Here is an 11,796-nt window from a genome sequence, read left to right as displayed (position 1 = left end):
TTTAATATTTTAGTTTTCGAGAAAAAAAATAATGAACAAAAAATGCGATTTTATGCAATTTTTTGCATTTTGGCCGCCATTTTGGCGAAAAATACATATATGTAAAAATTTATCGTTAAACGTCAACAAATTTGTGCACCGATGGTTGATGATTTCACCATGAATTCATGCGATTTCTGCCTGAAAAAAAAATCATAAAGTTTGAAAATGCGATTTTTTTTCAGATTTTTTTGCAAAAAAATCCCCATATCTTTTTTTGCAATAGAAATTCTGGAATTTCGAGCCCAGATTCTGATTCAGCAGACAAAAATACATAAAGATTGATATGTCGGACCCAGTTATTACTTCGTTGAGTACCTGAAATTCAGCTACGAAAAGTTAGTCTAAAATCGACCGTCTTGGTCGTTAATGGGTTAAGACAAAAAGAATAACCATATAAATTGCGCAAAATTTCAAATATAAAAAATTAAAATAAGGGAATATTGTGTTAATTTTAAATTTATTTTTTGTATAAATCATAACTATCATTGCATAATAGAATTTATATTTTTATGGTATATTTATGTAATAGGTATATATAGGAATAGGAAAACTTGATCATGATGATTATAGACATATTCTTCTTTTGAATCTTTCCATGCAAAGTCAACATTTTGACAAATAATGTCGCCTTGAAACTGAAAAAAAATGAAATACAAAAATATAGTTTTTATTATTTGCGCTACCAAATCATCAACCAAAATGAAAGATAAATTGGATGGCTATGTAAAAGTAAATAATTCTTACCTGAGTTGTTTAAATCATCCATTGCAGCGCAGAACAAAACAAAAAGTTTGCGACTTTTATAAACATGCGCTCGAGTAACGAAAACGCGCGAACGAGCCTCCTGAGTATAGAGCATTCCCACATTCAACTTTCGACTGTTCGATTCTGAGTCGAAATAGAATCGAGCGTTTCAGAATCGATTCTGAAAAGAATCAACAAAATAATCTATTCTCAAAAAAAAATCGAATACTTCGTCTGGAATCGAGTAGAATCGCCGACCCCTATTCTGTCCACCCATTCCAAAATTTCAAGTGACAGTTTGCAGATCTGGATTTTAATGAATATAAATAATATAATAATATAACTAGTTAAAAAGTAAGTACATGTGTATAAGTAGATGTTGAATATCGAAGGAAAAAATGAAGATTCAATTGAAAATCACCAAACTTACCGACTTATCAGCGTCGTAGGGCCTGTCAGCGTCCACTATTATCGCTCACTGTCACATCTAATGATCGCTCGATGATTTTTGAAAACGGATTCTTAAAGATAAAATGTTAAGGAATTTAATAAAAAAAGAATTGTTAAAATAACAATAACACTTTTTAAGATATGGTCAATTGTTTTAAAAAAATGTTAATAACTTCTGGAAAAATTGATATTAAAGTATTGTTCGCTTAATACCTTTAAAGTACACCCTTTTATGCGTAATATAAAAAAATTCGTTTCGATAACTTCAATGGTTGTAGAGATATACATTTTTGAAAATTGTTCGTGAAATTATTTATAACTTTTGATATAATTATTATAATAATCTAATAATCCATACTTAAATACACTACCATATAGACCAAGTTTCAAGAAAATCTGAAACCCACCCCTGAAAAGCTGATCGTCATAGTCTGGAATGTGTCATCTATCGAAGTGAATCACGCCTGATAGCTTTCGTCGAACAGCCAAACATTTATACATTTCAAAGTGATGTAATCTACAAATATCTTTTGATATAGCTGCAATGGAATTTCGACCAAGTATATCAAGTACGTTTACAGACTTGATCATAAGCATTTCTAGATCCAGTGCAAGACCATATCATAAAAGTATTATTCTCTTGAGAAAATGTGTACCAAGCGCTTGGTTCCAGAGCATATCATAGTAGAGAAAGACCTAATAATCCTATTTATCGTCAAAAAGAAAATAAATTCAAAATTTTTTAAATTAATCTTACTAATTATTTGACGAACGTAAAATTTCTTTTACTGTCAAAATATTTCATAACATCAATTAAACAATTAAGCAATATTTATTAATCGTGTTTAATTTTATTAATTTGATTATGGAAAACAAGAATATATAGGTGTTAGTGCGCGTAACGCGCGCTGCGTAAATTCTAGTTTGTTATAGAATAAATAAAATTTTTCATAATCAATTTGTAATTTTCTTTATCCATATAAAGAAGGCCATGTAATATATTTTATTTTAACCTGAAACATTTTTCTTTGAAGGTACAGTCATCATCACAGAAGCTCCAGTCATAATAATGTTGTGATGTCCTCCATCATAAAATTTTATCCGTCTTATTCCAGGTCCATAATTTTTGAAAACATGGGTGAACTAACATTAATAAAACTTGACAATTTACAACACATATAATATAATCATTTAAAAATATTGAATACTAGAAACCTACTTTAAACCATTTTCCTCGCAAGTCAGCCTTATTCATTCTTTTGTGAAAATGATATACTCTCATAACTCTATTATTACCATCATATACATTACTACTATTAAGCAGTTTGATTGAACATTCAAACTCAGCCTCTTCATGTTCCTGTGTAGTATAATACCATTCAGATACCTACAAAAATAATATTCTAAATTTTGAGAAAAGCTTTTGTTAAGGATATTATAATTAAATTTAATATTTCTATTATACCTCAATAATAGGTTCTAAAATGTCTAATATGTAATTAGTAAAACCTTCTTGAATTAAATCGATAGAAAATTTTCTTCTTGCACTTATAATATCATCATGGACAACTTTTATACAATTTATGTTCTTTTTGAATAGTGGATCCTCAGGAAAAGGTAAAACATTTATTGGATGGCTATTATCTTTAACATTTATATGTATAGATTCAAATTCATCTTTAGCATAAGAAACTTTATTATTAGTGGATTCTAATAGATTTCTTTGAAACAGTTTCTTATTGCTAATAAAGAAATATGCACTCCAAGGTAATTTTTGATTAATAAAAAGTAATCTACCATAATTTATTTCTGCTTTTTTGCGCCAAACACTTTCTTTTATTATTTTATTCCATTGTTTGCAAACTAAATGACATAAAACTAATTGTCTACAGTCAACGTATAAAAGAATTTCAATTAAAAGCTCTTCAGGGATATAACTTGTTTCCAAAATCAGGCCATTGCTAGTTTCAATGTTTTCTATTTGCAACATTTTAATGAAATTAATAAGAAAAATAAGTATGTTTTGAAAGAATAATTTAATTTTTGTATTGATGTATTAAATCTTCATGGAGAATCATTTGCTAATGTCCACCCTAAAAAATAATGTAAATAACAGTCTTTTTAATCATATATGTATATATACATATATATAGTGATGACTAAATATAATGTTAATGAAAATAGTTCTTAAAATAACAATAACAAATATTTATGCAGATTTAATATATAACACTACGTATGTATATTTAAATGGAATTACACTTACATCAAAATATGTAACCAAAAACAGTATCATAGAATTAAATATTTTTTGTAGAACTGACTGTAATCAACTGGAAATTCTTGTTTTGATTGATTCATCTACGTATAAATCGAGAATATACTCCTTATATTCAATATTCAATAAAAACAATTAAAGTATAAATAGTATGCGACAATAGGTTTTATATCGAATGCCATATGCAGATTCCAACCCATCGAGGTCTATACCAGACCCAACCTCTGACCCAACCTAGTTTGTGATCGGCAGAGATTAGGAACAGACTCGTTAATCTATCTCTGCGGTAGGGGTATAGTATACACTTATCCAATCTTGGTATGTGTAGAATGAAAACATAACTATTACCCAGATAACATGTGGTGGCACGTTACCGTCAGAATGCAAGCACGGCGTGATTTTCATGACGGCACATTGACGGCCAAGTACATACATACATCCGCATCGGGGCAGCAGTATGCGAGCACACCGTGGAAGTCACGGCGTGCGTCTATAATACTAGCATTATGCCAGCGTAGATGAATAATATAATTTTTCGCGGCATGCACGAATAGTGCCGACATTATGCTTACCTGTCCTGCTGCACGCCGAGCATCAATTATGCAAACATTATGATGGCATTTTAGGAAAATTTGTGCGTTGGATTTTTGAGATTAGGTGTAATATTGCGATTATTATTTTGATTATGTAATTAAGAATACAATTTTTTATGTATACATAAATTCTTTTATTAAAATTAAAAATATACATTTAATTAAAATTTATCTAAATTATTCTTATAAATTAATGAGCTATGTGTAATTAATACAAACAATTATATCTGTAATTTATTTATATATTATACCTGCATCCATATATATGTACGACGCGACAATTCCGTGATAGATTTTACATTTCCACTGCTTCTTCCATGGGTAAATATAAGGTTACAATTTGATTCCTAAAAAATAATTATTATTAATTGTTTTCAGTGAAGAACATTAATTTTTATTAAATGAATTATAAATTAATACCTGTCAGAGATACGGATACTAAGCAGAACTGACACCAGTAGATATAGTCGTTGATTGAACAGGAATATTTTAATTTTTCCAGTGGACCTGTAAAGTAAAAATAATACAGCCAGCAAAATTCTTTACATGAAACAAAATAGTATATGTGCTAATAAAATATAATGAAAAAAGATTTTTTTTAATAAAAAAATTATTATAAAATTACAATGTCTAAAAATGAATCCAACAAACAAACTGATAGTATATATATTATCATAACAAATAAATATTCATAAAATATATGAACATATTGTATATACAATTTTGGTTTCTAATAAATTTTATACTAACTATCTAATTTCATTTTTATTGCGAAAGACCCCGACCTCGCCTTTACACGTGAGGCTCAACCACTTTTATAACCTCTCCAAATTTTTCCTAGAGTTTCAAAATCACAAATAATTTTTTTTGAGATTTAAATAAAACTAATTAAATATAAATAATCAATTTTATCAATTTTAAAAATTTTATCTTTACAAAACTTAAGTTATATATTATTTTTAAACAGGAAATATTCAAATAATTGGGATGAGTGCAACAATTGGCAATTTAAGAGAGATAGTTAGGTTTTTAAATGCAGAATTATATCAGCAAAATTTCAGACTAATTGAGATCAAAGAGTATGTACAGTGTGAAAATTCTAAATGGCTCATCGATAAAAGAGAAGAAAACATGTTTACTAGAGAGAAAAGAATTAATTATCAGGTATACTATTTTATTCTTATTAATTTTGCAATATCTCAACAATTATTAAACAAGATAACTATTGTAGAACAATATACACCGAAAAAACTCGCGAAAGAGACAAAGATTTTTTGGGTGGTCTAGTTATGGAAGTGGCGCCAAAGGTTTCTTATTTAGTATTCTGTTCTACAAAAAAGAATTGTGAAAATGTAGCTGTGTTTCTTGTTGATGTACTGCAAGGGTATATTTTTATTCATTTTACGTGAATTACTTATTTTATACAGATTACCTTCTATTTTCTTAAAAATATTTTCTCTTCAATATAGAACAAAAAGGGAAATGCAAAAACACAAAACGGAGGAAAAACTTATACTTCTAAATACTCTGATAACTGAAAATGGACAGATTTGTCCGATTCTAAGGAAAACTATTCCATTTGGATTTGCTTATCATTACTCAGGATTAACTGCTGAAGAAAGAAGATTAGTTGAGGAAGCTTTTAACCATTGGTGATTTATTATTGCAATGAGCAGCAAAACTATATATAAATAGTAAACATGGTTTTACAAACTCGTGCCTTAAATATTAACACATTCAATACTGACATTGCAAATAACAGTAGTAATATTGGTTGTGATTATAAAGATGAATTACCAGATTATGTTACTATTATGAAAACCAAACTACAATCCATGATAAAAAAGTAACTTACAATAATATTACTTATGAGATCTTGTTGCTTATAGAGTAATACCGTAATATATGATTGCTATAATAATTAAGCTATGATAACTTTATCAACATTGTGAATTACTTTATTGTCGTGGATTGTGTTTTGTTTTTAATACAAACACTAACATCTGGTAATTCGTTGTTTGTAATCACAAATAAAATTTCTACTTTTATTTACAATGACAGTCTTGAATGTACTAGTCTTCAATGCACAAGTTTACAAAACCATATGTACTTTTTCACCATGATTGTAGCAAAACTATATCAAACTTTGATTAGCCTGAATATGCACTTAATTATGAAAAATCTAAACTATAGAAAAACAATTTCATTTTTTACCTTATTTTACTTACTTATTTTATAAACTATTTTGTACTATTTAATTATTCGATACAAATACTAATATTTCATATATCACAGTTATCACAATTTAAATAATTATTTTATCCTCTAGTAGAATTTTTAAGAAAATTGTTAATAATTTTTATATTTACTTTTATTTCCACAGCGACTCCACTACACAAGGAACACTCTCACAATAATTTAACGGTTTAATAGCAGTCACAATTAGTATATATAATTACTTTAAAAGCAATCACAATTACTAGTAAAAACCGTTGAACGTTTTAAGAGAACGATTTTCAAACAAGTCGTTATTAATAGATGACGATCGAACGTATATGTATGGATATTCAAATTTGTATTTTGTATACAATAAAAGAAATTATTACATAGAAATAAAAACAGAGATATATATTTAATATATTTTTATTGTCAAATAAATTATTTATTTTATTAAAAATACATAAATATGGAAAAATAATCAACCACGTCGTAATGCCTATTCGAATTTTATTTTTTTACGTGACCACAGAATGGCAGCATTCTAACGGCACGGCGTGCGGCACATCGAGATTTGCTTTATGCCCGCATTCTGACGGTACGACATGCGCCACTTTTCGTGCTCCCACTGTACCTGCATTATGACGGCACGCCGTGACGAGAACGCACGTGCCAAACCATGCCAGCACGCTGTGTTATCTGGGTAAATAATAGCGATTTAGTTAAATAATTTAATTTTTTTAATATCCTGATGAATAATTCTGTTACATCGTAGATTATTATCGTTCTAAGATGCATGCTATAGTTGATTTCGAAACCTTTTTGAGAGATTGAAAGTATAAAAAGTTATTTCATAAAATCTTTCATATTTTATTGCTAAAACTGTTTGAATAGAGCTATTTCTAATGTGTCGTAATTTAGAACTATTTAGATTTAAATCTATGAGAAATAGTAGGAGATTTATATAATTGTTGTATAAATCATGTATAATTTATATAAATGAAATCATTAGGTCTATATCATTTTAGAAAAAAACTTAGTGAAAATTTAGAATTTATGAAGGTTTTTAATGAGATACATAGTATAAATACATGTCTAGATAATTATTGACAAGGGTGTTCTTAAAAAGCATTAATAATTAATTAATCTTAAGCATTATGACCACTTCCAGCATCATCATTAGTATTTATTCCTTCTTCAAATTTTTCACATTCATCTTCCAAAGGATCACTGTCATAATCATCAGCTGTATCTTTTGAATATAATAGAAAAGGTTTCAATTTTGCATCTGTTAAAACTTCAATAATACTACTTTTAATTTTTTCTTCAATAAGTAATGTTACTGTATATTCTAGTGTATAATTAAGCCACATTGCCAATTCAGGTTCAACTGATTTTTTGAATAGGTCATTTTCAGATTCGTCCCAATTAATTTCAATATACCTGAAAACAGAAATTGTTTTATTATCACAAATTTATTTAAACTAAATGAGATAACTAACTATTCTTTGATTACCCTAGATCTTCCACTTTGTAATCAAGTAGACTCAAATTAATCTTTTCATTATCAGTTTTGTGGATCTTAATTTTCATGTATGATGAATTTGAATTTTCTGGTGCTTCAAAGAATCTTACCTGTTCAGAATCTTTTTTCATTATACTGAGATGTTTATAAGAGATCTGGAATATTTATCATAATTGGTTTAAAAAATTTAATTAATGGTGTAATAAAAACTTACATCGAGAACAGAAAAGTATAAAAACACCAATAGCACAATGTCTTCATCATCTTGTAGAACGATTATATCTCCCATTTGTTGAAGGGATGACAAACTTTTTAATAATCCATCATCAGCTGTAAAACTACCTCTTCCATTATCTTTTTCTATCAATTTCCCACTTATATTTGGTAATTTGATTTCTGATAAGTGTTTGTTCTTCAAATTATTATTAATTAATGTTACCAATTCAGTAGCTAATTTTTGGAAGGCTACAGTAATTTTCTTCTTGTGCAATCTGCAGCATTAATATTAAAAAAATTAGAAGTATGAAATTGAAGATAAATGTTACTTCATTTTTTAGAATTTACCTTAATTGATTGCGGTATTTACATTCATTGTCAAGCAAACCACTAACAGATGTATCTATACAATCTTCAGTGACTTTATCTCCAACAGCAATTATAATGTCTTTAGTAAACTTCTCTACAATATATTTCTCAATTGATTTTCCTAAGATAGAAAAAAAACTTGGGGTTAATGTTCTTTTTTTTGAAATTTTGATAGCTCATGTTCTATGATCTCACTGCTGGAATAAAAAATATATGAACAATTTAGAATAATTATTAAATAAGAATAACCTATATTCTATCACAATTTGAAGGTTGAAGATATTTATGGAAAAATTATATCACATGTTCTGATCAACTGTTCATTGAAAAAGCTGTATCATTATTCATTTTATATGCATGAAGGCACGTTGGTAAATCATAAACTGTGACTGATTATGTGTTGGAATAAATGACAAGACAGCTTCTCTAATAGAACATTTAAAAAAAGATGGGGCATATTGTTGTGCTTTACATAAGATTATAACACTGCTGTAAAAATAAAGATTTAGCAGCTTTTATTTTAGTTACTTACAGATTATGTTTTGCAGAAAGCAGCTTTTTTTTTAATAAACTTATTACATTAAAAATATATTTGAACAGTTTTATAATAGTTAAAATTATTCAAATATATAATCAGTATTATTTTATCCAGCACTGAAAGAGAGTAAAAATTGTTTCATCTTACTCAAAGCTGAATTATGAATCTTATCCAGTGGAAATATGTCTTTTGATTCATCTTTGCTTTTATAAAAAAGAACTATATTAAAGTTTACATAATCATTCAAATAGTTTTCTATGCAAAAACTATCTCTTTGAATGATAAGTCCAGCTGTAATTTCAAATTCAACATCTTTTAAAATCAACCTGAAATTTCCAAGGTTTAATACAAGACTAAATTACTCTTAGTCTTAAAAAATAGTCAATTCTTACTCATATGGAAAACTTTTGCATGGTTTAGATGAGCTATAACTACGTAACATTCCAGTTACTTTCATATCAGTTAGTTTAAATCTCAAAATTAATGATAATGTTTCCAGGTTTCCTTGTCCAAATAATATTTTACAATTTGGCTCTTCTTCCATTACTGGTTCCAAAAGTTCTCTGCAAAAAAATGAGATAATATAAATATGTTCAGAAATGTTCTTCCTGCATATTTTATACATTTGTTCTTCATTTATCATAAAACATAATTCTTTCATTAGTAATTCTTTCGAAGTCTTTTCAGAATAACTCCATTTTGTTCTCAATGACAAGTCTTCTTGCCAAGGCTGAAATAGAAAAAGGACAGTATAAGTTGCACACATTTATTATAATCTAAACTTCACACAATGCGATGTAATAAAATCTATACATATGTGATCCTTTCAGATAACATTTTGCCAGCAGCTTTAACAACAGTAGCGTAATCCTCTTCTTCTTTAACTAGACATAAAAATAACAATTTTCTTATTGAAGTATTGAATACTTTACAAGTATATAGCAAACCTCACAATTCTTACTTTTAATAATATTCATCTTGTTGATACAATAAAGTAAAAAAATATATGCAGCAGATAATTACTATCAAAGAAGTTGATTATTTATCTTTAAATATTCAGAAGTTTTGGCATTTCTAATATTCAGAGGTTGGAAAACACTTATGAGAATTCTAGTGCATATTTCACTGGCAATTTTTATTTAAAGATATACCGTTAGAAAACTACTAGCAACTACTAAAAACTACGAAGAATAGTCGTGTATAATAAATTTACTCATGCAGATCGCGTTCTGTTCTAACCATGATTATGTTAGCGTTGCTTTGCCCTGCGCATTGACGTATTGCGCAGGTTAAAGTTATAGGTCGAATCAATAACGCGGGAAATTTTTTGATTTTGTATATAATTCAACACATAACATTTTATATATAAACTGAAAATAAAATGATACCCACATGAATATTTATAATTATAACAATTTGATTCAAAACAACTATCGATTTCCATAAATATTTCAAGAAGAATAGTTTACCGACACTGTACGGCAAATTCAATTTAATGTTACGATTTTATCAAGTCAAATAGTAAGCTTCAAGATTATCATTTAATTTGATTTGTCTACCCTTATATCGAAATTGCAAATAGGATCGTTAAAACAATATTATTATATTTTTTAAATTTTATATAAACTTTGATTTTTTAAGTATAATGATGGACGAGACACTTTTCTTAGCATGGAGATCCAAAGATTGAAATTTCCTATAGAGTCAATGATTAAGCGAGACGAACAAAAGAATAAGAGAGCAAAGCAAATCTTAACTTTTAAAGAAGTCGTCAGACGATTTTTTAATGTTTCTAGTTCTGAAAATGGCACTTAAAATCAAGCCTCTTCTTTTTTCGAGAATGTGACCAAACATGTGACCACGTCATACTTTCATTGCGAATCCAAGTGCCGAAATTGATACGGGGATTATTGATTGAAGTTCTGATTAAAAGCAAAAGTGATGGTCTTATTGTCTATGAAATTAGAAAAATGTGTGCCTTGTACCACGTGACAAAATGGTTTAATAACTTTGTAGATGTAGCGTAAACGTCGCGGACGTAGGCGCAATATTTTGCATTCGGTAGACGTTAAAAATTTGGTGTTATCAAAAAATCGGAAATTGCTTTCGCAAAAGCGCTTGTTAATTTTGGAGAAGCATGGCGAGCTTCTTCGACCCACTATACGACAAGGGTTTTACCCTTTTTCGAACCGGCTAAAAATATTCCTTCCAAAGATGTGAGATTTTTGCGGCCTAATTAAGATACAACTCTCAGCTAAAAAATAGTGGTTAGAACTTTTGATGGTATAGCAGAAAATCGGAAAACAATTAAATAAAATTTAGATGCTCTAAGTGCCACGTCTCATTTTCGGATGCGGTTAAACAATTCTCAATGTACTCTGAGGCGTCCTCGTTTCATTGCGCCGGTAACGCGCTGACATTGCCGAACATGGCGAATAGTGGCTCCAGAAGACCGAGAAGGCAAATTATCGCGACTTTTTCAAGGTCTTTCAACGCACGCGGGATTTAATGGCACGCACGCACAAGATCAGTTTGCAAAATCGCAACGTACGCTGGGCTGTAGCTGTCACAGCCGGCGCCACATGCCCGCGGATTGCCATCGTTTTCCGGGACGATGCGTTAACCACGGCCTCTTTGAAGGTCGTATCACTACTGTTCGATCATCGCGTCAAACTCAGTCTCGACTCCTTCATGGAGATCAGCATCGATGCACATTTCTTTGATGAGATAATTTTTTCCCAAAATTGCAGTTTACAAATAAACTAGTTGATACTTCAGGAAAACTTTACCCTGCAAGCTTAATTGTTTTGCCTAGTTTTCCAAT

The 11,796-nt window shown here is 28.9% G+C and overlaps 3 protein-coding genes and 1 long non-coding RNA gene across 5 annotated transcripts; 1 reads left to right on the top strand and 3 right to left on the bottom strand.

Annotated features, from left to right (window-relative positions):
- Positions 1-492: 492 nt before the first annotated feature.
- Positions 493-1,384, bottom strand: LOC131671642 (uncharacterized). The gene is made up of 3 exons (XR_009302556.1): positions 1,217-1,384; positions 787-1,092; positions 493-677 (listed from the first exon to the last, which is right to left on the bottom strand). It is a non-coding gene; the product is annotated as an uncharacterized LOC131671642 (long non-coding RNA).
- Positions 1,385-1,512: 128 nt separating this feature from the next.
- Positions 1,513-3,778, bottom strand: LOC131671641 (F-box only protein 44-like). 2 transcript variants are annotated; one of them, XM_058948231.1, is made up of 5 exons: positions 3,503-3,778; positions 2,702-3,329; positions 2,456-2,623; positions 2,250-2,379; positions 1,513-1,941 (listed from the first exon to the last, which is right to left on the bottom strand). In XM_058948231.1, exons 2-5 carry the CDS (start codon positions 3,224-3,226, stop codon positions 1,916-1,918), a joined length of 849 nt encoding a protein of 282 aa, XP_058804214.1. In that variant the 5' UTR covers positions 3,227-3,329; positions 3,503-3,778; the 3' UTR covers positions 1,513-1,915. The 2 variants fall into 2 exon arrangements, 1 of the variants encoding a protein (XP_058804214.1); XR_009302555.1 differs by lacking the exon at positions 1,513-1,941 and having other exon boundaries at positions 2,000-2,379; positions 2,702-2,842; positions 3,034-3,329.
- Positions 3,779-4,908: 1,130 nt separating this feature from the next.
- Positions 4,909-6,720, top strand: LOC131671643 (helicase POLQ-like). Its single transcript, XM_058948232.1, has 4 exons — positions 4,909-5,271; positions 5,339-5,491; positions 5,577-5,759; positions 6,491-6,720. The coding sequence occupies exons 1-4, from the start codon at positions 5,189-5,191 to the stop codon at positions 6,522-6,524; spliced, it is 453 nt and encodes a 150-aa protein (XP_058804215.1). The 5' UTR covers positions 4,909-5,188; the 3' UTR covers positions 6,525-6,720.
- Positions 6,721-6,815: 95 nt separating this feature from the next.
- Positions 6,816-10,205, bottom strand: LOC131671635 (uncharacterized). The gene is made up of 9 exons (XM_058948217.1): positions 9,934-10,205; positions 9,786-9,856; positions 9,596-9,702; positions 9,365-9,535; positions 9,120-9,298; positions 8,414-8,555; positions 8,064-8,340; positions 7,841-8,004; positions 6,816-7,767 (listed from the first exon to the last, which is right to left on the bottom strand). The coding sequence occupies exons 1-9, from the start codon at positions 9,947-9,949 to the stop codon at positions 7,473-7,475; spliced, it is 1,422 nt and encodes a 473-aa protein (XP_058804200.1). The 5' UTR covers positions 9,950-10,205; the 3' UTR covers positions 6,816-7,472.
- Positions 10,206-11,796: the final 1,591 nt, after the last annotated feature.

Source organism: Phymastichus coffea, unplaced genomic scaffold (genome assembly GCF_024137745.1).
Source record: "Phymastichus coffea isolate CEN01 unplaced genomic scaffold, Cenicafe_Pcof_1.1 PCOF00131, whole genome shotgun sequence".
Lineage (NCBI taxonomy): Eukaryota > Metazoa > Arthropoda > Insecta > Hymenoptera > Eulophidae > Phymastichus > Phymastichus coffea.
Note: the sequence above shows the minus strand (reverse complement) of the source record. Positions and strands in the feature narration are given on the sequence as shown.

Bases quoted from the DNA above. Each gene is read 5' to 3' on its own strand.
- LOC131671641 (XM_058948231.1), bottom strand. From the start codon at position 3,226: ATGTTGCAAATAGAAAACATTGAAACTAGCAATGGCCTGATTTTGGAA. The intron at 2,624-2,701 runs GTATAATAGAAA...TTATTTTTGTAG, and splicing joins TTTTAGAACCTATTATTGAG to GTATCTGAATGGTATTATAC. The intron at 2,380-2,455 runs GTAGGTTTCTAG...TATTAATGTTAG, and splicing joins TGCGAGGAAAATGGTTTAAA to TTCACCCATGTTTTCAAAAA.
- LOC131671643 (XM_058948232.1), top strand. From the start codon at position 5,189: ATGTACAGTGTGAAAATTCTAAATGGCTCATCGATAAAAGAGAAGAAA. The intron at 5,492-5,576 runs GTATATTTTTAT...TCTTCAATATAG, and splicing joins CTTGTTGATGTACTGCAAGG to AACAAAAAGGGAAATGCAAA. The intron at 5,760-6,490 runs GTGATTTATTAT...TTATTTCCACAG, and splicing joins GAGGAAGCTTTTAACCATTG to CGACTCCACTACACAAGGAA.
- LOC131671635 (XM_058948217.1), bottom strand. The intron at 9,703-9,785 runs GTATAGATTTTA...TTTCTATTTCAG, and splicing joins TATCTGAAAGGATCACATAT to CCTTGGCAAGAAGACTTGTC. The intron at 9,299-9,364 runs GTAAGAATTGAC...TGGAAATTTCAG, and splicing joins TGCAAAAGTTTTCCATATGA to GTTGATTTTAAAAGATGTTG.